Source organism: Platichthys flesus, chromosome 15 (genome assembly GCF_949316205.1).
Source record: "Platichthys flesus chromosome 15, fPlaFle2.1, whole genome shotgun sequence".
NCBI lineage: Eukaryota > Metazoa > Chordata > Actinopteri > Pleuronectiformes > Pleuronectidae > Platichthys > Platichthys flesus.
Genome location: NC_084959.1, coordinates 13,268,440 through 13,294,542, shown reverse-complemented (window position 1 = coordinate 13,294,542; position 26,103 = coordinate 13,268,440). Strand labels below are relative to the sequence as shown.

The 26,103-nt window shown below is 42.5% G+C and overlaps 1 protein-coding gene across 1 annotated transcript; it reads left to right on the top strand.

Annotated features, from left to right (window-relative positions):
- Positions 1-329: 329 nt before the first annotated feature.
- On the top strand, positions 330-25,916 carry LOC133970050 (sodium/potassium/calcium exchanger 3-like). Its single transcript, XM_062406858.1, has 17 exons — positions 330-809; positions 7,599-7,709; positions 15,217-15,293; positions 15,450-15,524; positions 15,618-15,702; positions 16,392-16,495; positions 16,585-16,659; positions 16,752-16,777; positions 19,066-19,119; positions 19,205-19,347; positions 20,138-20,304; positions 20,383-20,620; positions 20,742-20,908; positions 21,063-21,177; positions 21,262-21,374; positions 21,508-21,573; positions 22,332-25,916. Exons 1-17 carry the CDS (start codon positions 707-709, stop codon positions 22,440-22,442), a joined length of 1,830 nt encoding a protein of 609 aa, XP_062262842.1. The 5' UTR covers positions 330-706; the 3' UTR covers positions 22,443-25,916.
- Positions 25,917-26,103: the final 187 nt, after the last annotated feature.

Below are 26,103 nucleotides of genomic sequence, written 5' to 3'. Positions count from 1 at the left end.
TTAGCGCATCAGGACTCATCCATGGTAAATTGGGCCCCTTTATGGCCCCTGATTTAGAAAACTTCAAGACCCGCCACTGCCCATATGTATAGATACCACATCCTTCCCCCAAGTTTCACGGGAATCCACTCAGCTGTTTTTCAATAATCTGGATCACAAACAAACAAACAAACAAACCCATAAACGAACAGAGCTGAAAGCATAACCACTCGCGAGCACCTCTTTTCGTGTCCTCTGACCGAGGTTTCCTGGGTTTGTCGCCGTCTGGTGGCCACACAGAGGAGGTGTCGGTGCGAGCAGGGGGAGGTAGGGGGAGTGAAGGCGCACGGAGCTCAGAGCATGTCGCCTCCTGTGGCTGCACCTCACTGCTGTCGACCTTTCAGACCGAGCACATGAACGCACGAAGCTCCTTTCACGCGTCTCCTCGCTATGAACCAGGCGGAGACTCGGCGCACTGAGGCGGCTCGGCCTCTGCTCTGAGCCCGGGCAGCAGAACCGGGCTGGTCCCTGACACCAGCGGGGATTTCTGTTGTTTTTCTTCTCCTGTCTTTTTAGAACTCAACTTGGCAGAGAAGTCGCTCGCTGCTGTTGTCGCCCCGGCTGCCCTGCCGGGAGGAGGCTCGTCCGCGGACACAAAGTGGAGGACAAGTGTGAGAAAGCCGGAGAGCAACAGATGTTTCTTGGTGGATATGCGGCCGGCTGAGGAATGAGAGCTGCTGCGAGGAACCGGCGGCCCTTCCAGCGGTTCTGCTGCTGTGGAGTCGGGCTGCTCGCCGTCATTTGGCTCGCTCAGGTCATCCAGGCACCAGGTGAGACCTTAATATAGACTCGCACGCGGCGCGCGCCCAGTCATTTTAATCCTACACATTCTCATACATAGCCACAGGAACATAAACGACATATACCAACGCAAAAGTATTTTAAAACAATTTATCATCATATGCACCACATGAATCTGTTTGTATAGATTTGATGTGTGTGTTTGCCGTGAAGGATGAGAAGAGGTGCAGCCAATCAGGAGGTCGCAATTTACAAATAACCATATTTAAACCTTATATATAAAGATCATATAATGAAAGAGAGAAAAGCAAAACAATATCTATATATATATATATATATAAAATAAATCTTCAGAAAAATGTAACTGTATAGAAAAAAATAAGATGTATATGCTGTATATAAGAGGATGTGTATTAAAATATTAGCCTTGAACATCTATATAATGTTCTATATGACCTGTATGATCCATGTATGCAGTGTACAACATGAAGTGCAGCAAAATCTCTAATAGGCCTCCCCAATTATCCATTGATCTCAAATTCCTCTTTGCTATGGATTTAAATATGAATACATATGGACTCTGCCCTAAATGCTCCATCAAAATGCCTTTGTAGGTTGAGCATATATGTTATTATAGCATAATAAAAGTAAGATAAGTAGGTGCAAAGGTTTCAAGGTGTGATTCTCCGGCAATTCTTAAAGCAAAGAATTTATCATCAAAGTGATAAAACCTTTCACCCTAAACACAACGTTTGAATATTCAAACCTTTCTTCATATTTTCTAACACGCCTTCCAGCCGACTGCCGGCTCCTGTCCTCCTGCTCATGGCTTTTACTCGGCTCTCTCCGCAGGAATGGGACAGTTTGCTGATTACATAAATCACACCCAATTTGTGGTTTATAATAAATCTGATGGCTGATGATAAGTTCAGTTTGGTCGTTGCAGGTTCAGCAGGCGTTGGTTCGATGCCCTGTGTGACTGGGGGCGCCTTAGGGATTTTGTCGTCTCGCCCCTTTCTATATTTCTGCCTCTTTTCAGGCTGCTACAATAAGAATGTGTTTTTCATTCTGCCAAATAAATTCTTATTAAACGTAGACGAATATAAATGAATTCCATTTATCTTGGAAATTATTTACGGTAACTGTCACTTCATCCTATTTATAACACGATGCCAAACAGATGATTGACATTTTCCCGATTTTCTGATTTCCCCACGGTCTGATTCCTCCTCTATCCCCACGGCAACATTCCACTTGACACAGTAAGAACAGCGCCATCTATAAAAGGACATGTGGTGTTAGTTCATGTCACACAAATCATCGGTTTTTATCACAGTCCACGTCCAGACACACCTTCACTATGCGACCCTCTCTGACACTCTCACACACAGACCCACACAGACACACACAGACACACACACCCCTCCCCCCAGCTCATTATCCTCTCATCACCTTTTCTGATGTGGTCACACTGTCGCACACACTCATCAGCAGCTTCAGTTACCCCCTGTAATCCTTTGTGTGTGTGTGTGTGTCTGTGTGTGTGTGTGTGTGCGCGCGTGCTGTGAAGATTTGAAGCCTTGAACTTTTTGTTCCATCTGCAGTGTTCTGATTCGCGTAACGGCCTCATCCTGGTATTGCAGGATGATGTCCTTCGCTGAAGAGTGTCCCGGTGAATGAGCCGTGTCATTAATATTTATACTTCACCTTTAAAATATGAGTGTGCCATCAACCAGGAGAGGTTTTTTGAACCGAGACCAAGGCCGCTCAACTTAAACCATGGAAGAGCTCCGGGCGAAGCATTGCTCTGCTGTTTGTAATGGCGACAGGCAGGTTACGCTCGCAATGTACTCGGAAAATATGACACATCCTGTAGCATCCCGAATACCACGGCTAGTATGACTATTTATGGCTGTGCTGGACACTGCCATATCAATGTTAGTCAGATTTAGTAAAACAACACCAAATGACACACCAACACAAACTGTTTACAAGTGTATTTTATCACCATCAACTCTCAAAGGATGATGACAAACTGTACAAGCATCCACTGCCAAAAAAGCAACAAACATGGTTGAAAGCTTGAGAAACTCTCTAAAGACAAAATCAGCAAGGAAACGCATTTTTTATTTCGGTACTTTTTGACCTTTTTCTTTATAAAAGGGAGGTTTTTAATGCTTGATTGATGGTTTAAAGCCTTACTAACAACATTTTATTTCCAAGATGGCTGTGCGGCAGCAGTGAGTCGAACAGCTGACACACCCATGAACGTCACATTCGCGTCTGGCAGCACACAAAACACAACGTGGATCTCTTTTTTTAAGAACTAAATGTCAAACCTGGAATAGCATCATTTGGGATCCCTGAGAGAAGTGGGAATGAGCTGTCAACGTACATCGGCATATTCATTTTCTGAAGGTTTAATAGCAAATATGGCAAAAATGTGTTCACCAACAGTTGCTTATTTGCACGTTGAGCAGAGACACATCACCTCTGTCAGTTTGTTTATTTGTTTTTACGTTTACTGGGTATTTAGCAGGATACACATACAGTACTGGACCAATTATCATATTATTTTCCTACTTTCTTTTCAACATTTTCTTTGGTTTCCTAGAAAATAATTAATTTGTCAGAAAAAAAAATCGGGCATGTTTAGGGGTCTGATATTTACGAGTGTGAATTTTGTGCAGATAAAATACAAATTAGGATCTAATGAGTTTAAATGTGGTTTCATTAGAGGTCTAGGTCTTGGCTGAGGTTTCCACTCTTAAGTGGCGTTCTTGCTGTGTTTGGTCTCCACTGTGGGAAACCTCTGTCTCTTTGTCTCTTCAATGTTCTGCTGTGCTCAGTGGCTGGTTGCCTTGTCTGTCCCCAGTTTGGTGCTGGGGAGGTCGTGCGCAGTGGTTTCCATCGTGCCTGAACGTGTTAAAATCCTCTGTAGAGCTGAGGGAAGCAGATCAGGTGCGAATGATTCTCTGTGGGGTTATTATCAAATCCAGTCATGTTGCCCATTGTTAGAATACAAATAAATGGTTACAGCCACTACTACTACTACTACTTTGTCGTATCCATCCAGTGAGTGTATTGGTCTGGAGGCGTATACACACGAGATTGCACCAGTTTGATTCATTCGTTTGACAAACAAAAGCATTCACAAACCTTCGCGGTTTCAGCTTTCTGTCAATATATTGCCCCCCTAAATCTACTGTGGAACACATCTTGTTGTATTGTTATTGTGTGGGTGTGGTTCTACTCTGTGCACTCCTGGAAGAGGGATCCCTCATGTATGACTCCCCCTGAAGTTTGTATGTTTAAAGTTAAGTTTAAGGGTTCAGGAGAGAGGATGGTGCCCTATGTGGGCTATACAAATATAATTTGTTGGAATTTTTTTACGATTCTTGAAATCGTACATAGACATACGTTTTCAGACCCTTTGCCATGACATTTTGAATTAGTCTCAGATATCTCCCATTTCTCTCGACCCTCTTTCATTGCAGCTCACTCGTGGTACACTCATGATTGGACGTGGTTTTGAAAGTCACACTCCTGTCTCTATAAGGTGTCACAGCTGACACTCAATATCACAGCAAAAACCAGGTCGTGAGGTCATTGCGACTGCCTGCAAAGCTCAGTGATTGGCCAATCGGGCCAATCACTGAGCTGTTGGTAACAGATGTGACAATCACCTGATGGTCACTCGGAGTGAGCTGCGCTGATTTTGAAAACAAAAGAAGCAAGTCAAGGACTCTCAGACGCCAAGATTGAACTGTCAGGACCTCGGACCAGACATCGACCCAATCAAACATCTCTGCAGCCTTAGAGATGGCTCTGCGCCCACAGTGAACTTGAGAGGACGGAAAATCCAGGTGTGCAACGCTCGTCCCCTCATATCCAAGAGGACAGGACACTATAATCATGGCCAAAGGGTCTGAACAGAATATTAATATTTTTCTTTCAATCAATTATCACACATTTCTACAATTCAATTTTGGATTTGTCGTGGCAGGGTATTGAGTGTTGACTGTTCAGGGAGACAATTCATTTTTGAATCATTGAAGCTTTAGGCTGCAGAATAATTGGTCAGATTTTTTTTTCTAATGCACTGCAGGTTAGTATCAATACTGGTTTGACGAGAAAGAAAAATGAATCAAATCAAGTATGAATACGATATTGTTGCAGCTGGATGTGCAAACTCTCTGCAGTGAATATCAACAGGTTATAATCATTTACACATTAATATGAGAAGGTTGACCTGATCGTACCGCGACATAATCCTTATTCAAGCTTTGGTTTGTCACTATTTGAACTCGGTGTTGGCTACGCTCAGATATTTACTGCCTTTTGATCCCATTTAAGGTCAAATCCAAAGCTCATCCTCTGTGTTTACTGCAACATGACACTGACTGAACGTTCGGTGTGAATGTCACAGCAGAGACCTGTACGACTGCTCTGTGTTCTATATGAAAATGTAGAATGGACTGAGATACAGATATTTATTTTACATTAAGCAGAACCCAAAGATTCAGGTTTCACATGCAGCCGTGTGCAACCTGCTTGTGGAGGATTTCCCAGTCAGAGACCAACACAGGTTCGCCTCCACAGGCTGCAGTCGCTGAGTCCCTGTGGAGGCACTGGGCCTGTTTGGGGTAAGACGTGAGGAAGCCGGTCCGTTCAGTCGATGTGTGACTGATGGGATCAAATGTCTTGTCTCTGCTGACGGAAGAGGAGGCCGCAGTGCTGTGTGTCTTCTGAATGGAGCTGATGACCGGGTGTATGGCGTCGGACTTACCTTCAAATAATGGTTTCTTCCTCAAGGCCTGGGAAAGTTAAATAGGCCTTACACAAGGATTTTTAGCTTGTATCATTCGGTCCATTTTCCACATGTGTTAAGACCACAAACAAATCCATGAGTACATTTCACAACAAAAGGAATACATGAGTGGCACAGAGCTTCAATGCCAGTTCCCCGTGCTCTTTGTTACCTCCGCCAAAGAGGTCATGTGCATTTGTCTGTTGGTTGGTTTGTGTGTTAGTTGGTTGGTTTGTTAGTTAACGAGACTAAACTGGAAAATACTGGGCAGATTACCGCAAAACTTGGCTGAAGGATGCAATATGGGAACTGAAAGAACATGTATCATTTTGGTGCAGATCCGGATCAGGAGGCGATTCCAGGCACTTTTCTACGGTTCTTTAACATTTTGAACATTTTCCTTGATTTTTTTTTCAGAGAATAATTGATGGACCTTGATCAATTAAATCGAGATAATTCATAGTGTGTGAAAGTCGGAGCAGTTTGATCGACTTTAAGGGGACTGTTGGGTCTTAGTGGAGATTTGTGCTCTACATATAAGAGCTACAAATGTGAAGAGAGATGAATTGTAGATTTTATTATTTATACCTAACATGATGGTATTTATACTTACCCTTCTTCGTTCAAGCAGCGTGTTTATGCTGAGGAAACTTGGAGGCAGGATTAAGACATCTCCACACAAACACCACATTTCATCGGCTTTCATCACTGATCCTGCTGTAACCTCTGCACACCATGTGAAGTGTCTGAAATCGACGGAATCTGAACCTGGCTAAAAAGAAACTTTCGAGAGATAATCACGTATTTTATTTCGGCTTTTTCTAATGAGACGAGATGTGGTTGAAGGTGTTGAAGGCTTCACCCCGGCTCAATGTGTGAAAGTGATGCAGAGCCATCTGTGGCAGAAACCCATTTGAATTTCATACGAGTCGAGCCCCTCTTGATGCCTCAACATGAAAGCCTTCACGTCTCCTCTCAGCCACGGCCGCTGCCCTCGCCAACCAGGCTCAATGAGCTGCATGCTACAAAGAGACACTACAGCGCCTGGCAATCACAAAACGCATCAGACACAGGCACCGAGCCGCTTCATATATAAAAGGCCCCTGTGTAGTGCAGTGCGTAATAACCGTTTGGCTATCTTCTCGGGCCCCTCGTTGAAAGGATCTCTGGGTAGCAGAGGGGGAATATGTGTATTTTTCTCCCCCCACGGAGGAGAGATGATGAGATAGATGATGAGACAGCTCTATCTGTGGGGAGTTCCTCAGCTGTCACCCTAGTAAAGCTGTAAAAACTGGAAGCCACACGGAGATTAGCTACTGAGGAATAAAATGCACGGAGCTGAAATACACACCTTTTAAAGATTTCATTGCTGATGGCTCAGGACAGCTGACGGCGTCATGGCGTGAATTACTGAACATGCTGTTATCTCCCATGGCCAGAAACATGAAACTACAGTCTGTTGAGCACTCGCTCAACAAGAGACCAGAATAACTGGAGTCACAATTACGAGACAGAGAAAAAAGGGCTAATTGAGACTCTTAATGATGGTGGAGGATAGGGAATCATTCAATTTTTGTGCCAATCAACAAATTAATTGACTATACCAATAAAAAAAAGGATCAGTGCTTAAACTATAATGGCACTTACAGTTCGTACCTCCGCCTAGGCCCAACTCTTTTAAAACTACATTTTAATTCACTAGATCCAGATTTTAATTTGGATCTGCACCAAGTTACACACACTCATATATATCAGTCCCCTAAACAGGCTGGATTTATCTAATCAAGATCAATGAACTATAAAACGAAATCCCTGCGTCTGTTCTGATCTGCAGATCTGCATCAAAAGTTAGTTTTTGCGTAATCCTGCAAACTAACACAGAGGAAGACATAACCTCCTTGGCAGAGGTATCAACCATCAAACCATAGTTTCTAAAGCCGGAGTGTGTGAAACTTTTTTTTTTTTTTACACAAAAATGACCCCGATGTTTTTTTCTTCCTCCTAACAGAAACCGAATCTTCTGCTCTTCGGCCAGACGAGAACGGGGGGACGCCGCGATGGACTCGCAGGTTGCTGCAGGAGAAGTCAGACAACCAGACCCTGGATCAGCCTCGAGCAGGTGAGTCACTCTGCTCTCAACCAGAAAGATCACTTCTGTGTTCCTCCAGGACAGAGCAGCACACCCCCCCCCCCCTCCCCCCAGACTGTCTGTAGCACTCCCTTATCATTCAGTGTAGACATGGGATGATGTGGATAAGATCAGCTATAAATCAGAATAACGTGATATTGCGGGGGAAAATTATACGTCTTTAAAAAATGTCAGTTTTTTTATGTATCCTGTGAATCAGCCCCCATGACAGTCCATTAATATGTCTTGCCGCATGAGTGCATTACACTCATATTGTCATATTGTCCTATTCATGGTATGATATTTGGAATGACGCACACGGCCAGAAAAAAGGTGCATGGCGATCCTGGTACTGGTGAGGAAGTGCTATAGAGAGTATGTCACGTGCATGTGTGTGAGTGTGTGCAGGTAAACAAGGAGGGCGGAGTGTACCAGAGACTCCTGCCTCTCCCCCCTGCAGGTGAAATTGAAAGGTCATGCGGACGAAGCATTGTGTCGGTTGTCACTGTCGAGGCCGTGCGCTGAAAAACTCAGAGAGCAGATGAGGCACAGAAGTCAGATTAGATCAGTTTGTTTTTTAAGGTGGTCTGTTTTTTCTCTTTTTAGCAGGATACAAGTCGCCTGCCTTTGCTTCTCGAGTCTGGTCGCACACCCTGAATATTCTGCACAGATTCCAACTCTCGCATCTTTGTGAAATTATCCCCGAGCCGTGCCGCCAATCGACAGCACATAATCAGACCTGCGCCTCTGTGCTTCCCAGGCTGATTAGCTGGCTGGCTGACATGAGCTGCATTCATCACGGCTGACAGTTTTATTATTAAAAATTCAGTTCGGGGAGGAAATCTCTTTATTGTTGTGCGGAGATAATGAGACGGAGTCGATAAAATAACAATGCTGCACAAAGAGAGAAAAGAAAAACCCTTTGCCCCTTCTAGGAGATTCGACTCAGTATCTTCATATCATTTGCATTTACTTTATGACTCTTCTTATATTGGGTTGTCACTCACAATGGAGCACTGTTGGGTTATTGTTCAGCTCTGGCAGAAATGTATAGAAGTCAATGTTAATGATATAAAGTGCAAATAACATGTTAGGAGAGTGCAACCCTGAGTACTTTACACACACAATGAATAATTTTAATAATTTCGGGAATAGATTTGGGTAGAGGACCTGTGTCTGATCATTTCTGCGTTTCTGATCGTGAAGCACAAATTCTCACATTTTATCTTTTTCATCACAGCCGTCGGGAATGATCAAGATGTCAGAGCAACTTAATTTATTCACAACAGGTTTATATAACACGGGCACAGGCGGGGTTTTCTATTTTTATGGGAGCAATGTGTTATTTGGAATAATTTTATTACTGACTTTATCGAGAGGTTTGTTTATTTTGGAGGTCTGGGCTGTGACTTGCTCAGTTTATCCACCGTGTGACCATAGATGTCAGTTTTAATTCTCTTCATCGTTTTATCACCAAACCTTGTTCCCCTTAAGCCATTTTAATCTTAAAACCACTCTACGTTTTGATAATCTGATCTAGAAAAGTAATTCCGCGTCTCTGTGATATGACATAGTTTATATTTTTGCGGCGCTCTGCAGGAACACGGACTCAGAGGGAACAATTGATCTCACACCTCACTGTCTTGCTGTCACACATCCTCATCTATGACGTTACATCAGAGGTTTTTTTTCTCTTCCACACTTGAGAGCGAGAAATGAGATGGAAATGAGAAAAAATGAGAATCGGTGCATCTCTCCACCATCGCTCCATTCGATCGGCGCGACCATTTGTGTTTTGCTACCTGATAACACACTTCACCTTTATGAGGCTCCTCGTTATCGCTCACAAAGACACGAGCGCGCCGCGGCGAGGTACTTCCCCCGTGGTAATACTCCTGAGACGTGCGAGGCGAACAAAAGGCTGAGCAGGTAGTGCAAGGCGCAGCAGTGAGCGCGGCTCCGGGCTCAGGTTGCCGTCCTCAGCAGGCCGTCTGACAGTGATTGTATAATCTGTAGTGTGATTAAAAGCCTGGCCGGACCTCGGGGGATATTACCTTGGGGATTGCACGGTAGCGTCCAGCCCCAGGCTCTCCTACTGTCTTTTCATCCCTACTCCTCCAAACAAGATGGAGACGGTGAGATCCGCCTTCAGCTGACAAGCCTCGGAGACTGCAGTTGCTAGGCAACTGAATGCTAAATTTTTGAAACCCAGACAATTCTCGTCTTTCAAGCATTTCAAGTACAAAGAGCTAAAAATAGACGAGGAGGAGATGGAGGATGAGGAGGAGTGGGTGAATTAATCCAAATAATGTAAATGAAGTGAAAGGCCCGTGTGCTGCTGAGGCATGTTATGATGTTTATCTTGGCAGGCGACACTCAGCTGAGAATAGTATTTTTCCACTGTCGTGTTTTTTATTTTTTTTTTTGGGAACAGCGTTGAGAAAGAGAAGCTGGCGGATAATCTCACATAAATGATCCTGGAATGGTGTCGGACATTTTTAGGGGAACAGGCTGATTGTGGATGGCAGACAAAGCAAACAGCAGTTAACACGAGCGTGATTTGTAATCTTGAGGTTTTGGAACATTTTGAGCAGAGAGACCGCACGTAACTCTTCAACTGTATATATTGTTGTTTTTTATATTGTTGTTATATTGTTCGATATTGTTGTTTTTAATTTGTTGTTTGTAAAGTGCACCAACCACACCAAGGCAATTTCCTGTATGTGCAAATATACATGGCAATACAAATAATTGTGATTCTGATTCTGATGTCCTGCCCACAAACCAAAATATGATCCTTGTCCACCAGGCTGAGGACGTGACGGTGCTGTATGAGTACGATTAGGCTGCATCAGATTTTGTGTTCACTTCCGTCACTCCAGAGTGAAATGATGTTCGACGTGTTTGCTGACGGCCGAGGTGATTGGTGCGGTTTGAAGCCCGGGTGTCGTTTCATCAACGTCGTATTCATAGTGCCTCAAAGGAAAGCAAATCAAAGAACAAATGCATAATTGAATTTACATTACACACCTGGATGAAATATTTATTTTTTGATTCCTCATGTAAAATGCAGAAGAGTGTGTACGTGTGTGTGTGTGTGTGTGTGTGTGTGTGTGTGTCGATACATCGGTGGCAGTTCGGGTGGTGCATGATACGACTTGACTCAGTGTGCCAGTCGATACCGTAGCTTGACTCCAGGACACCCTGCCGACTTCCAGGTCGATAGCATGATTCCGTCCTGCCCACATTCACCGACACTGAAGCCTCCTGAAGCAGATGGACTCAGAGAGACATCAGCCAACCTTCTACTCAAGGATCTAATCTGCTGCACATGCATCATTGTTCTGCACTTCAATAATAATACATGTACGAAACAGAATCTGTGAAACAACCATAAACAGTGCTACACATATAGTTTTAACTTCATCCCCTCCACCAGGGCCCAACAGTCCCCTTATGAAACCACACTTAGATTCACTGGATAAAGATTTAATCTGCACCGAATTGCAGACACACATGAACATCAGTCCTCTAAAATGTGCCTGATTTAAAAAAATCTAATCATTTTTCGCTGAGTAATCAATGAAAATGTTGAAAAACATCCTATTTCACAACGTCCTGGATCCACATGAGCATTTTTTTTTCTTGTGTAATCCTGCTAATTAAAAAGAAGAAACAAAAGTAGAAAAAAAATTAACCTGAGGTAATAAAGGACAGAAAACTGCTTTTCTTTTTGATATAAGTAATATCCAACCTCACACCAAAACAAACTATTTAATGCCCAGCTGCTTCTTCAAATAGGCAACAGTGTTTTATAATTAGAATGGCACTCAGTATAGAACATTCCTCTGCCAAGGCTGAACCCACCCACACAGGATTGTCTAGTTCTTATAGTAGTAATATAAAAGAAAAAAGGAAGTTGCCTGGTAACTTAGATGTTTTATTTTGTCCATTATTTTTCATCAGCACCAAAATGTGATGGGTTCTTCCGAGGCCTCGCCCCTCCTCTCTGTTTGGTGAAACTCGGTTCAGTAGTTTTCCTGAGAACAAATAAACAAACAAACACACGGGTGGAAACATAACCTCCTTGGTGGAGGTAATAAATGTTGGTGGTGCCGCAGGTAAAAGCTAATAAAGTTTTATTGAGTGCACGCAGCGTGTTTCGGCTAAAAGCAGATGCATTAGTCAAATTTACACTTGGCTTCTTTTTATATATTCACCTCTTCATGGAAAAGTTTAATAAACAAATAAATAACTCATATAAACAACTCATAATTGTTACTTTGCTGTCAGCAGGTTTGGATATTGAAAAATCAGGAGGCACAAGGGAACAAAAATATATTAAACTAATCGTTGATTCCTTCCCCTGCAGGCCCAGGGATGTTTCCTTCATTGTTCTTCTTCTCTGGGGATTAAAAAATGTAAAAGATAAAGTGTTGGTTGACTTGACATTAATCCACTTTTATTAATATGTAATTTACAAGCCTTTTTTTTAAACCAGGAGAGAATCAACATGGATTGATATATATATATCATTGGTCATCTCTCTTCTAGCGTACTATTTACAATTGAAGGAAAATTCTAATTAAAATTTTCTTTAACATTGAGAGATTTGGTGGGTTTTTAGATTTCATAGTTTTCTGAGGGAATAAGGAATGGTTCTTGTTGAAAAGATGTGGCACACGTAGGGAACTCCTCCAGTTTCACCATGAATCAAACTTTTTTATTTTATTTGTTTGTAACCACTGCCACATTATCAACACTGATCACCACATCCTGATTGATACCTGCCTGGCCCGTGCCGACACATACACACACAAACACACACACACGCACAACGACAAAGTGACACAAGTGGGGTCACATTTTAATGTCAGGTGTGAACACACGCACTCAGACCTGCCCACTTGTGCGAGAACACAGAGACCACAAAACCTTATATATTCAGTCTATGGTGTGTACTGGGCCTCATTCAACAATGTTACAAAGTGTTGTTTGGTTATTCTCCAGTTTAGTCTGATGTTCACACTTGCTACCGACGCACTTTGTCACTTCCCATGCTGCCTCACACCGACTACATCACCAGATCAAGTGATCACACAGCTGCAGCGTCATGTGATGTGTCAAAGATGTGCTTGTAAATGAAGGAGGATGTAAAAACGTACATTTCTCAGAGTTATTGAGCGATCGTGCTCAAGAAATCCGGCTCTTCTTTGCTGTTTCATCTTTTTATCAGTGAACGACGATTCAACCATTTCATTTAAGCATCTCTCATCACATTGTGCTCTTTGTGCTCTCTGCTGCACAGGAAGTGATGTTCCTCATGTCTGAGCAGACGCCACAGCAGCAGCTTCTGTGCAGCGACTGTTTGAAAAGGTTGAGGAAATACACAGAGCTTTAAACACCTGTGGGTTGTGGAGAAGTTCAGATGAAGCAGAGATACGTGAACGTCTGTGACAGAAGCAGATCAGTGTGGGATCGGGGCAGAGGAAAGACACCAGGAGCAGTTAGGTTGGTAGGTCTGAGCACAGAGGGATGTCTAACCACTGCTTGTATCGAGATGATATCACATCTGGATTAAATCCCTGATTTTTGGAAGTTGCAGATGTGCGATTTGTCTTCAGCGAGTGTGTTTCAGTTTGTGTTGTGAAACCACAGCGCAGCAGTCCTGGTAAAGCACATTCCTGTCCAGCAGCATTCAGTAAACCAGTACGCACTTTCTGTCCCTGTGTATCTTTGTCCCCCCCCCCCCCCCTCGCTCACTCAGACCTCTCCAGAGGGTTTGTGAGGAAAAATAAATATTTTTAGACATTACGGTCCAGAGCTGCTGTCACTTCTCTTTTTTCCATTTTTCATAAACCCCAACCATGGGAAACACAAATTCACCTCCCCCCTTTCTCACTGTTCATGCAGTCGCCTTGCCTTTGGCTTCCTACTGCCACCCATCAAAAAAAGGAAAGAAAAAAAAGCTGCCCCCGGGGAGAGGGTCTCCATAGCAACTGCCTTCACCAGAGCAACTCCTCGAAGCGTCCATCTGAGCTGCATGTCACAGCCCCTGGGTTTCCACCTACTGCAGGACCTGGGAGTTTGTGTTGTGGGGCAGAGAGGAAGCTGGGAGTCGTCCAGGGCTGTGAGACAGGACGCCACAGGCCAAACAAGAGGGGGAAAGAAATAGAATCACTGAGAGTGAGAGAGAGAGAGCGAGAGAGGGAGAGAGAGAGAGCACAGATGTCCAACAGCTGATCAGCGTGACAGGCCGCTTCAGAAGACACACACAGGGACAGCCTCACATTCAGGCTCTGCTCCGTGCAATAAGATGACAGAAAGTTTACATGCTAAGCCTCGGTGATTTAGTGGATGAGCCCTGCCCCGCAATAACAGCTGGCACACGGATGAAATAGTTTTTTTTCTTCTCCGAGCCCACTAAGCAATCAGAAGACAAAGGCCCTGGCCCTGTCCGTGTTCACAAACCCACTCCTACTGCAGGCCTTCAAATTGATACACAAGAAGCAGCAGGCAGCACAGACGCACATGTGTAAACATTTACATTTTCCGACTGGATATGGCCAAGTCACTGTCCTCTCCACGGGACCATATGGCCTCCTCCTCTCCGTCTCTGACAACACAGTGTCAAAGATTAAATCTCATATCCCTCATCGCAAGGGACCCGATCTTAATCCACGCAGTCTGTTGTTCAGTTTCCTTGCAGCCACAGTGTGCAGCGTGACGGCTGCACTGGGCTTATTGTGTGCTTGTCGACCCACTGTTGTCTCACACAGCACAGGAGCTATAAATAGCTCCATGCTCCCCGTAGTTTAAATTCATCCAGCTCTGCTCCGAGTTGTAAATTGGAGCTGCACCTCTCTCTCTCTCTTTCTCTCTCTCTCTCTCTCCCTCTCCCTCTCTGGTAACATGATGGGAGCAGGGGGGAGGCTGAGCTGTCATCAACAGTCTTCTTTATCTTTTACACTCGAGGAAGAACAGGAAGCAGCTGCCACTTTCACTTCAACTTCACTTCCTGTCTCGACCTTTAGTGCAAGGCTGTGTCTGCAAGATGTTGTGGTTTCTGCTGCGTCTGAAATGGGACCAACAGGAGGACGACACCGTTCTTAATCTGCACATTCACTGTGAAATGACCGGATGGAATGAAAGAAGCATACATCTTATAGAGAGAAAATAGTTCAACTGTGTAATATGTTCCCTAAATTTAAGGGAAACATTTTGTATTCTTGATTTTTTTTCCCCCTAAAATGAGCAGGCATTTGCTGATTTTAGGGCATCCGACTTTGTGACTCACATCATTTAAAACCTGTCAGCATCCATTTGTCTTTGGGTGTTCTTCCACTGAAGTGATGTCACGTTACATTTGGGCTGATTTTTTATTTTATTTGCAGCTTCCAAAATCGACGTTTGTTTTTAACTAGAAAAGGAAATGGAAAAACTGTGAAAAACTAAATGAAATATTCAAATCCTCCCCCTGTCCGCCCTTCTCCCACAGCCATCCACGAGTTTCCAGAGGACATATTTACCAAGGAGCAGCGGAGGAAAGGGGCTGTGTTGCTTCATACCCTCTGTGTGAGTATTTCACACAATATTTGGCTGTAATTTATTTTCCTTTGTGTTTACGCGACTCATTATAATAATATTTGTCATGATATATTACAAACAGAGGCAGGATGTGTGTGTGTGTGTGTCCCTCCACTCTCTGATCTGTGCTCAACAACTCTACAGGCCATTTACATGTTCTACGCTCTGGCCATCGTGTGTGAAGACTACTTTGTCCCTTCCCTTGAGAAGATATCAGAGGTGAGCATCAAACTGCATTCGAATATACTTTCTTCAAACAACAGGTCTTTATTTGATTTGTTTTTTTTATGGTCTTTTTTTTTTATCTAACAGAACCTACAGCTCAGCGAGGATGTGGCCGGGGCGACATTCATGGCGGCAGGAAGCTCTGCGCCAGAGCTTTTCACCTCTCTCATTGGTGGGTTGCTCAGCCATTTCAGAGAGTACTGAATCATTTGAACTTATTCAGATTTAAAGATATACATTTTGTTTGCAGTTGCTGCAGTAACAGACTCCTCCAGGAGATGTCAGCAAAGTCCAATTCAAGTGAACTTCTATAACCCCCCCTCCATTTACATACTTGATATTCACCCCCTCTCTATAGTCTGTGTGTGTGGGGATGTCTGGTCCTGCTATGACTCACGTTGTGGGGACCCAAATCTGTATACACACTCACATGATGGGGACTTGTCTGCCTTATGGCAACAAAATCAAGTCCCTGTAATGTAAAATCATTACATGTTAAAGTGAAAACGTGTTTTAAGGTTAGATTTAGGTTTGGGTTCAAATTTAATATTAATATTAGATTATGGTTAGGTTAGAATGAGGGTTAGGATTAGTCAGTTAGTAACTATAAGGTTTCAGTGAGTCTCCAGCAAATCAATGTGTGTGTGTGTGTGTGTGTGTGTGTCTGTGTGTGTGTGTGTGTACGTGCGTGCCAGGTCTCTGTAAAGCCACCCACAGAATCCGACAGGAGATGACAGGCTGCTGCATTGATTTTCTTCTCATCAGAAGCCAAACAAAGCGAGACGCTGAATGGACACATCTGACTCCCTCTCTTTCGTCCCCCTGTCCCTCCGTGTCCCCCCCCCCCCCCCCCCCCCGCAGGTGTTTTCATCACTAAAGGAGACGTCGGCGTCGGCACCATCGTGGGCTCGGCCGTCTTCAACATCCTGGTCATCATTGGCCTGAGTGGGATCTTTGCAGGCCAGGTAGAAATTTTAACAAAAAAAAATGTCTAACATCTCCTGTGTAGATCTCACAGAGAATGAACACTAACATGTCTAACTTCACTCCTCAGACAGTGGTCTTGACATGGTGGTCTCTGTTTAGAGATTCCTCCTACTACATCCTCTCTGTACTGGCCCTCATTGGGGTGAGATCTGCTTTCCTCCTCCAGAGTCAACCTGTTTGTAGCTTTGAACTTTTCCACATTGTGTCAATTCATCTCTTTTGTTCTCTCTGCAGGTTATCTATGATGCCAGAGTCGTCTGGTGAGCTCATACACTTTGAATTATGTTATATTTGTATTCCTGTGTTATACAATTGTCTGTCAGGTGTCCGCATGTTATTTCTTCAAACTTGGTCCAAACGTTCAGGGAAAGAAGATGTGATTTGATTTTGATGGTCAAAGGGTCAAAGGTCAAGACCCCAAAAAGTTTTTAGCCTTGTGAACATACCTCAGGAAGACATCCAGGGAATCTTTTCAAATTTATACAGACATTCATTTGGACTCACAGATGAACTGATGGTTGAACTTCGTTCAAGGTCACCGAGACCACGCAAATTTCCCCACTGTGGGACGAATAAAGGATTAACTTATCTTATGAATGTTTTATCTTAAGCCTCGAGGGAATCCTTTCAGATTTGGCACACACGTTCAGTTGGACACAGATGACCTGATCACATTTGAGTGGTCAAAGGTCACAGTTGCCTTTTGAACGGTTGATTCAAAGATGAACTGGTAAGATTTCAGTCGAAGGTCACCGTGACAGTCCCAGCGGGTTAAGGCCAGAGGATGTCCAAAAAAGATTTTTGGTAAAGATTGTTTGAAATGACATGATTTTATGAGTCTGGATAAAAAACGTTTTTAGACTAAAATTGCACTGGTTGTAGGAGCTGAACGACCACTGCTGCCTAAATGTTGTTGCTTTATTTCTTGCACGAGACGATGTTTTACAATGTTTTAACAGACGCTAAAGGTATAAATCAGTTGAGGTTTAGCCCGGAGGCTCAGCTTGTTTGAAAGGTCTTTAAACTTCCTGCTCTTTCTTTAAACGTGGAGAAAAGGAGCTGAAATTCCTGTTTACACTAACTCACATTTACATCATCACTGAAACGTCACAGGGTTACTTTTAGGCTCATTTGAAAAAGCAAAATCACAATAATACTGTTCCATTAAAATGTATGAATAAATAGGATTGCTCTGAATAATTGTTATTGCCAAGCATTGCTCATATGATCACATTTCTGTAGCAGCACTCCCACAGTGGCTGTGTTCTGTGTTCAGATGTGGGAATTCATCTCCTTCGTGATTGGGGTCGCGACCTCTGTCCTCAAACCTGTGTCATCACAATCAGGAGGTTGAGGGTTTCAACAGGGTGATTGGGCCGTCTGTGATTGGGCAGCACGTCAAATCGATTCAGTTCAAGAAAAAAACAAAACAGCTCACGATCAATTTACAATCTGCTGTCAGATGACTTTTTTTTGTCTACTTTGTGTGGAGGAGGTCTGTGTCATCTGTGGCAACCCCTCAGCAATTCGGAGCTTGTTAGATTGATTTAGAAATAGTTGTTGGATTGATTTCTTTTGTGTTGACTTTTCTTTCTAAACACGCTCATTTATGCTTCCAAGCTGCTGTGAATGTTTTCTTTTGGCCTTTAAAAAAAAAGGGGCTTTCCATTGTTGTATATGTCAGTGGTTTTAATGAAAGAGTAGATTTAATCCTGGATTTAATGTCAGTGCTTTCCTCAGTGATAAATGACAGACTGTTATTGAGTTGCAGCGAGCGGAGCCAAAGCCGCTTGGCTGTATTTCACCTCACCCCCTGTCCCTCTGGATCCACCGGGGCAGATTTGTGTTGTAGCTGAGTTTGCCAAGTCACTGCCTGCTCACAATATCTGAGTCTGCACATGGGGGACAGCAAGAGATCAGTTTTGGTGCTTGTTAGGGAAGATGTGCACACACAGGTAAAGTGTGTGTGTAGAAGTGTGCACAGCTCCTTATGTGTTGTGTTGCATTTGTTTTCCATGTGGATGATATGACTAAACTCTCCTGAAGGAAGTCGCTCTCTGCAACTTTACATTTTCATGACTTAAAATAAATTGATATAAGTTCACAAAGGAAAAATTTTTTAGTTACACAGACAATCGATAAGATTAATGAAGAAATGTGATATTTTTTTCATCAAATTGCAATAACCTTGCATTGTATAATATAGTATAAGATAAGATAGGTCAAGATAAGATAAGGTAAAGTAAGATGAGATCAGATCTAAATATTGTAAAATAAATATATATTTTTAATTGTGTTTTCTAGTCTTTAATTGATAAAAAATACGCTTTTTTTTTATCCATTTGCAATAATATTTAAATAGTTTAGGATGCCCTAAACTTGATGAATATGCACATTTCACTATGTACAGAAATATTTTGTATATTTATCACATCTTTATCACATCTACATGTCAGGCATGGAAGACAGAGCTGTGTGCTCTGTGCTTTAAATGGAGGTTCGGAAAGTTTGAGACCAAACTAACACAAATCCATTGCTCACTGTGCAGGTGGGAATCCCTGCTCCTCATGACCATGTATGGAGTCTACATTATAATCATGAAGTAAGTAAAAAAAAAAAAAAAACTTCCCCATCAGTCATCATTTTATGACTCTGCATCTACACTAACAGCTTCTGTCCGGTCACAGGTTCAACTCCCAGCTTCGGGCGTTGGTGACACGTCAGTTGAGCAACGCTGAGCCGTGCTGCCTCAGATCAGATGATCACAGAGAGGACAAGATGGGAGAGGACGCCTCCGCATGCAACACGTCCATGGTGCTGCTCAACAAAGGTCAGAGGTCGTTACAGCTCAGGCTGATGAACATGACCCAGAGGTTTTCATGCCACTGCACCGGCGACAGGCGTTATGTTTACAAGTTGTCCATCCGTCTCATTCTCGTGAACATGATATCTAGAGAACGCCTAAAGGGAAGCTCTTCAAAATTGGTACAAGCGTTTTTTTTGGAGTTGAAGATGAACTGGTTTGATTTTTGTGGTCAAAGGTCAAAGGTCAAGGTCACAGTGGCCTCTTGAACATGTTATCTCGAGTCTGCCTGCATGGAATTTCTTCAAATTTGAGCAGTTTTTCATTTGGACTCAAACTCACATGCTACTGGGAACATCCCAATACCTGAGTTTGGGAAATCGTTTTCCAGACTTCAGTGTGCTTTGAAAAACCTGGATGCTGGTATTTAAATAACACATTGGCACCCATTTCCAAAATATCTGCACTGGCTTAAAAGTCTCTTGTGATTTTAATTGTGCTTGATTCAGTTTGCAAGTGTTGCAAGTGACAAGTAGACATTAGAAGCTACGATTTAGAGCTGATTGTGAAATAATGTTTTTTTTGGTGATGATGTCAGCTCATAAACAAACCTTTGCAGATTTTGTTTGTTTCGCAGGCATAATTATTTTTCCAGCCTTAGGTGGCATTAACTTGAATTTTCCCAGTCAGGAACTCCTTCCAATAATCGTAACACCGCATTTCAGAGGTCAAAGGCCAAAGTGGTGTCATATGTGTGAAAAAAATGTCTGTCCATTACATACGGGGATTTGTTACGTGTTTGATTCGTTTTTCTCAGGACAATCTCACGGTCAGGAGCCTCATCCAGTCATCATGGTGGATGAGCTTCTGATCCTTAACCCCCACAAGCTGTCCTTCTCCGAGGCCGGCCTGCGCATCATGATCACCCCCCACTTCTCCCCCCGCACCAGGCTCTCCATGGCAGGACGCGTGGTCATCAGTGAGGTACGGGACCCACACATCGCAGGTTATCATATCGCCACTGGAGCTCTCTGACAAACACGTCCCGCTCTGCCCTCACAGAGACAGAGGCTGATCCGGACTTCCAAAAGCCAGCGAGACAGCGAGGCGAGCGCCGGGTCGAGAGGCGGGTCGACCAACAACAGCCTGAAGAGGACGGGCTCCTGCGCTGTGGAGAACGGAGGAGGGAGGCCGGGGATAGTGGAAGCAGAGGTGGGAGACAAGCCGGGCGTCGAGGTGTGTCAGCAAGAGGAGGAGGAAGAGGATGATTATGGGATTTTCAGTCCCGTGCGGATACCAGGTGAGGAAGACGCAAACCTTTCTTAAGTAGATCAGAGTGGTTTAATTCATTTGTTTACCTCAATCTCGAGCCGGATGATTAAATCCCTGATCCTGTCGGCCCCGGCTCTCGTTCCTCGCAGGTGGCTGCGGTGCGAGGGTGAAGTGGGTGATCACGTGGCCTCTGGGCCTCCTGCTCTTCTGCACCGTGCCTAACTGTATTCAGCCACGCTGGCACCGCTGGTTCATGGTCACCTTCGTGGCCTCCACCCTGTGGATCGCCATCTTCTCCTACTTCATGGTGTGGATGGTAAGGAGGCAGGACCCAAGCACTGCACAAAGGGATTATGTGTCCCCTTAAAATGTTCCCTCCTTGTACACTGTATTGTGAAAAGCTGCCGTTACTGCAAAGCACAAGCACATCACCCCTGCAGCTCTGTATAGCTGAATTCTCATTTTATCAGGTCACCATCATCAGCTACACACTAGACATCCCAGACTACATCATGGGAATAACCTTCCTGGCAGCAGGAACCAGCGTGCCGGACTGCATGGCGAGTCTGATTGTAGCACGACAAGGTAAAGAGAACAGCGTGCACCTTATTATTCTATATCTCTGAGTCCTGTTTCCATTCTTCAGTCACGCTTCCTGTCTCTTCTCAGGCATGGGCGACATGGCGGTGTCTAACTCCATAGGCAGCAATATATTCGACATCCTCCTGGGTCTGGGTTTCCCCTGGGCTCTGCGCACCCTGGTGGTGGAAAATGGATCATCGGTATGCACTAACTTTATCCCCCCAATATACAAATCATAGTTACCGGTGTCTTCGTGCACGTGACAGAGCTTTTGGATTCTCACGTCTGTTCGAGGTCATAAAATGGTGACACTTATTGTTTTTTTCCTCACAGGTCTACATCAATAATAAAGGACTGGTGTATTCTGTCGTCCTGCTGCTGGCGTCCGTGTTCCTGACAGTGAGTGAACACAACAGACCAAGCATTGCTCTACAAATGATTAATAACTGACAAATAAAATGTCTAATCCTCGATATGGATTTTAGCGGGTTCGATACTGATTAGTGAAAACCTTTCTGACGGGCGATCGGAATTAAGATGCTGTTATCAAAGCCTCGTTATTGATGCCTAATATTTTTACAGATTAACCTATAAACTTTATTATAAACAACTCTAAATAAAAAAACATTGCCATATTCTTCCAAATGTAAAAAACCACAAACACGGATGTAAAGCATAACCTCCTTGGTGGGGGTGATAAACAAGTATCTTGTGCCTTCACCAGTGTTCCCCCATCCTCTCTCCTGAGCTGTCCCGTCAGCAAAGGCAAAATGCCCCCAAAATGTCTTTAGACGAATAAATAAAATAAAATAAATGCACATCTTTTCTGTAGAGTTTATTCCGTAAACATTTTCACAGTGGTGCACATTGTTGATCCCGGTGTATAAATGTCGAGATAGATGTGTGTGAAAGGTTGGTATAATCGGCTCTAATAAATGCAACCCTGAAATGGCCTAGAAACTTTCCAGGTCATTAGTTGATTGTGTTTTTGTTTAAATATTTTGTAAATGCTATTGAAATAATTGAAATTATCTTATTATTAGTATTAGAAATCTTATATCTCTAGATTTACAGGATAAATTCTTGGTTAAAAACTGTTCAGCTGAATCTTTTCGTCCCTCCCTCCTCCCTGTGTCTTCCCCCCCCACCCCCGGCAGGTGACGAGTGTTCATCTGAACCACTGGAAGCTGGATCGTCGGCTGGGTGTGGGCCTGTTGTTCCTCTACGCCATCTTCCTGCTCTGCTCCATCCTCTTCGGGCAGATGTGAGGCCTTGAAGGGTCAAAGGTCGAGCCCTGTCAGACAAACACACCGAGGAACCTACCTGGCTACGACTCGTTCTCTTTCCCAAAGCCAAATCAAAAGAGTGACAGCGTTGATGTGTTCCTAGTGAGAGTGTGCGTGCACCTCCGTAAGATTCTTTAAAGTAACACACAACTTCACACACACACACACAAACACAAACTGAAGTCTTTTATCAATAGCACAGTTGTTTTGTCTTTTTCCTCCTTTTCGTGCAGTGAAGTCTTTAACGTTTCAGATCAGGAAACTGACTGTTCTGGTCGTAGCTTGGTAGTTGCACACTGTTGTGGCTGTGCACCGATATTTGCTGATATTTATAAATCCTAAGTGAGCAAAAATGTCAATTCTGTAACAATGTGATTTTATATTTCATATAATTTTAATACACATACATTTATTAATTCCAAAGAATCCTGTTAAAATTAGCTACAAATCGAAACTGCTCGTTCTTGATAATGAATTATGTGCTATGAGTATTTTTCATTAACACCCTTTGAGGCATTGACAGACTTATTATTGATTATCACATTCATAGTTAACGTCCCATGCATTGTGAAGGTCTTAATGACACAAAGGTCCGGTTCTGGTCAGGGACCGTCCTTGCAGCTCTTCTCCTCCGTCTGCTGTTCGACTTTATTTATTTCTATTTTTAATGTTTGTGTTCTGAACGCTGCTACAGCCGGGCAACTCATCTACGGATCATTAAACAGTTGAATAACAACACAGTGAAAGTTCATTTTAACAGAGAGTTATTTGATCACCTCCGCCAAGGAGGGTTATGTTTTTCAGCCCTGTCCGTGTGTTTGTTTGTGAGCAGGATTAGACACGAAAATAACAAAAAGGATTTCTATGAATCCTTGTCTGAGGATGGGATACGGGTCAGGAAAGGACCAATTCAATTTAGGTGCAAATACAGGATATATATATTTTTTTTACTCTTAACATTCTGAGATATGAAATCTTTTCCATTGATTTCCCAGGAAATAATTTGTAGATTTTGATGAACACCATCAGGCACATTTGGGGAACTGATGGTAAAATTTGGTGTGGCTTATTTGAATTTGTTGGGCCTCTAGTTTTCCTGAATCTCATTCTGCAGTAGTAAAGGGTTAGGGTTAGGGGTGACCCTAACCCTAGGTAATGATTTACTCCTGCAGTTTTAAATGAGACTAGCCAATACAAAGCCCCACTACAGGCGAACAACCCAGAACTAAATAAGCTGGGAACCATAATGTGACAGGATTCATCAGGCGGCTTAGGTGACTTTTATTTAACTCAATAAACATCTTTACTTTAAAGATGTAAAAAAAAAAAAATTACTTTATGAATTACTTTGTCAACCATCAGATTATCAACTTTACTGTCGTCCTTAGGTTTGAATATGTATTGAATGTAAACCCTCGCTTTGGAAATATTTACATGCATTAAAATGTAGCAGCAAAGAACCTGTGAAAACACGACAAGGAATTTTAGCTGTGCAGCAAAGGGCACTGTGTATGTGTCAGAGGACTTTTAGAACAGGAACACTGATGTGCACATTATTGTGAGAATATTTAAAAAGATTTATGACTCATTACCTAGAAGCAAGTATTGGTACAGGTTAGTGTATGTAAGAAAAAGGATTAACCTACAGTTACAGTATTTTTTAGGAGGTCTTATTACTACAAAATGAATATAATGTTCTTCTTTGAGTGTCACAGACTTTGAGTGCAGGTTAGTTGTAAAACGTCACGTTTAGGTACAACAATGGATGTTTGTATTGTTTCTTGTACATTTAAAGAGATTTAAGTCACTTTGGTGGAACATTTTTACAAAGAGCACAAACTCGTATCAGCGCACACGCAGAAAAATAACAATAATAAACTATATATTTATACTGTGTGTTCGTGTGTATTATAGCAAATAATGCTGCATCTTCCGCACATATATATAAACCAGCTGCTTTTCTGTTCTGCAGAGAAAAAAACATTTCATTCCTGTTGATAAAAATGTGTTTTTAGGTTTTGGACGACGACGTGCTGTCCGTTTTTGGTATTTGCTGTTGTTGAACCCATGAATTTCAAATCTGTTCCACCAAAGGGATGAGAGTTTGTTTTTTTTGTTTTTTTGGGATGGCTGTATAATTATGATTGTCTACTTGACTTAACACTTTGTACCGTTTGTAAATGTTAAATAATTGGCATAGTTTTACAACAAATGTCCGACAGAGACTAGATTTGTGCTGTTTTTTGATATTTTCTAAGAAACTACATATTGTTAACCTGCTTGTGAATTATAATTGTTATAACAGAAATAATAGATATTCTGTCACTTTGTTTAGGGGAACATGAAGACGTTAACTTTGTTATGAATTTTACCGCACTTGTGTATTTTCATATTTGAATCTTTTCACCGTGAAGTTTTTTTTTTGTTTCAGTGTTGACTCATCGACATATTCAACCTCATGTCTCCTCGCTTCATGTGAGGGGAAACACAGAAAGTAAGACTCCGGTTTACAGGTTGAAATTAAGTAGAAAATATTGTTTAACTGTTTTAAAAGTTAATAAGTTAAAATTTATGAGCGTTTAGTTTTTCTTGGACTATTTTAATTGGACATATACCAATTAATGACAGTAAATATTTTGCCCTTTTCATACTAAATTGTCAAGAAAACATGAACATTTCTTTTTTTAGCGACACAATTCCAAAGTGTAGTCCAATTCAAACACACTATGCTTCCCAATAATGCATTTTGATGTGGTTTCAGGGTAACCGATCACCTATAAAATGTCAGATTCAAAAAAGAATGATCCTCTCCGACAAAAGATGCACTTTTCTACTTGCACACTTTAAATGTTTAATAAAGTGTTGGTAAGTTGACGGACTGAAAGTTAACTGACAGATAATCTGATCAATCAATTATTTGTTTGAGTTATACATTGAGAAAAAAAATGCAGAATAGTCACTTGTCAATGCAAAAGGAGGATTTGGCATTTTTCTCTTTGAGTCTGTGAAACAACCGATACACAACACTGGGTAATTTATTGAGAAAAAAGACTTGAGGTCAAAAGGTAATGGAAATAATCATTACTTCCCTTCTATTATGTTGGCATTTTTGGGAGCTCATTTTTGAATTTGACCTTGAGAAGAGACAGTCTCCTGACATCCTCATTATCCGTCTATGTCATTGTGCCAGGTGAGGACTTACATACTCAGCTGTTAGGGTAGTAAGGAGTTGTGTTTAAATCTAGTAATAAATTCAATACACTCTTTGTGGCGAAAGAGGGACGCAGCAGCAGAACGTCTTGGGTTTCACGGCTCGCAGAGGACACTGCGTTTGTTTCGTTGCGACCTTGGGGCTAGACGATGTGTTCCCAGTTAAAATGTATTGATTTAGAGGTCGTGTTGGATCATAGAAGACTGTTGTATCTTGAGTGCAATAAAAAAAATGTGCAATAACAATTCATCTCCTGGTATTTTTATCAAGATAGCACTGATGATGAGACAGACGGCATTCAATCCATCTACTGGAGTAAGATGCAATAGAGCACATTTGCAACTTGTTCATTTAGCTCTTTTACTGTACACACAATAGTTTTTAGGACCCGAGCACCTCCTGTGGGAGGCCCTTTTGTATTTCAACGGTTTT

Bases quoted from the DNA above. Each gene is read 5' to 3' on its own strand.
- LOC133970050 (XM_062406858.1), top strand. From the start codon at position 707: ATGAGAGCTGCTGCGAGGAACCGGCGGCCCTTCCAGCGGTTCTGCTGC. The intron at 16,660-16,751 runs GTGAGATCTGCT...TTCTCTCTGCAG, and splicing joins CTGTACTGGCCCTCATTGGG to GTTATCTATGATGCCAGAGT. The intron at 20,621-20,741 runs GTGAGGAAGACG...CGTTCCTCGCAG, and splicing joins CAGTCCCGTGCGGATACCAG to GTGGCTGCGGTGCGAGGGTG.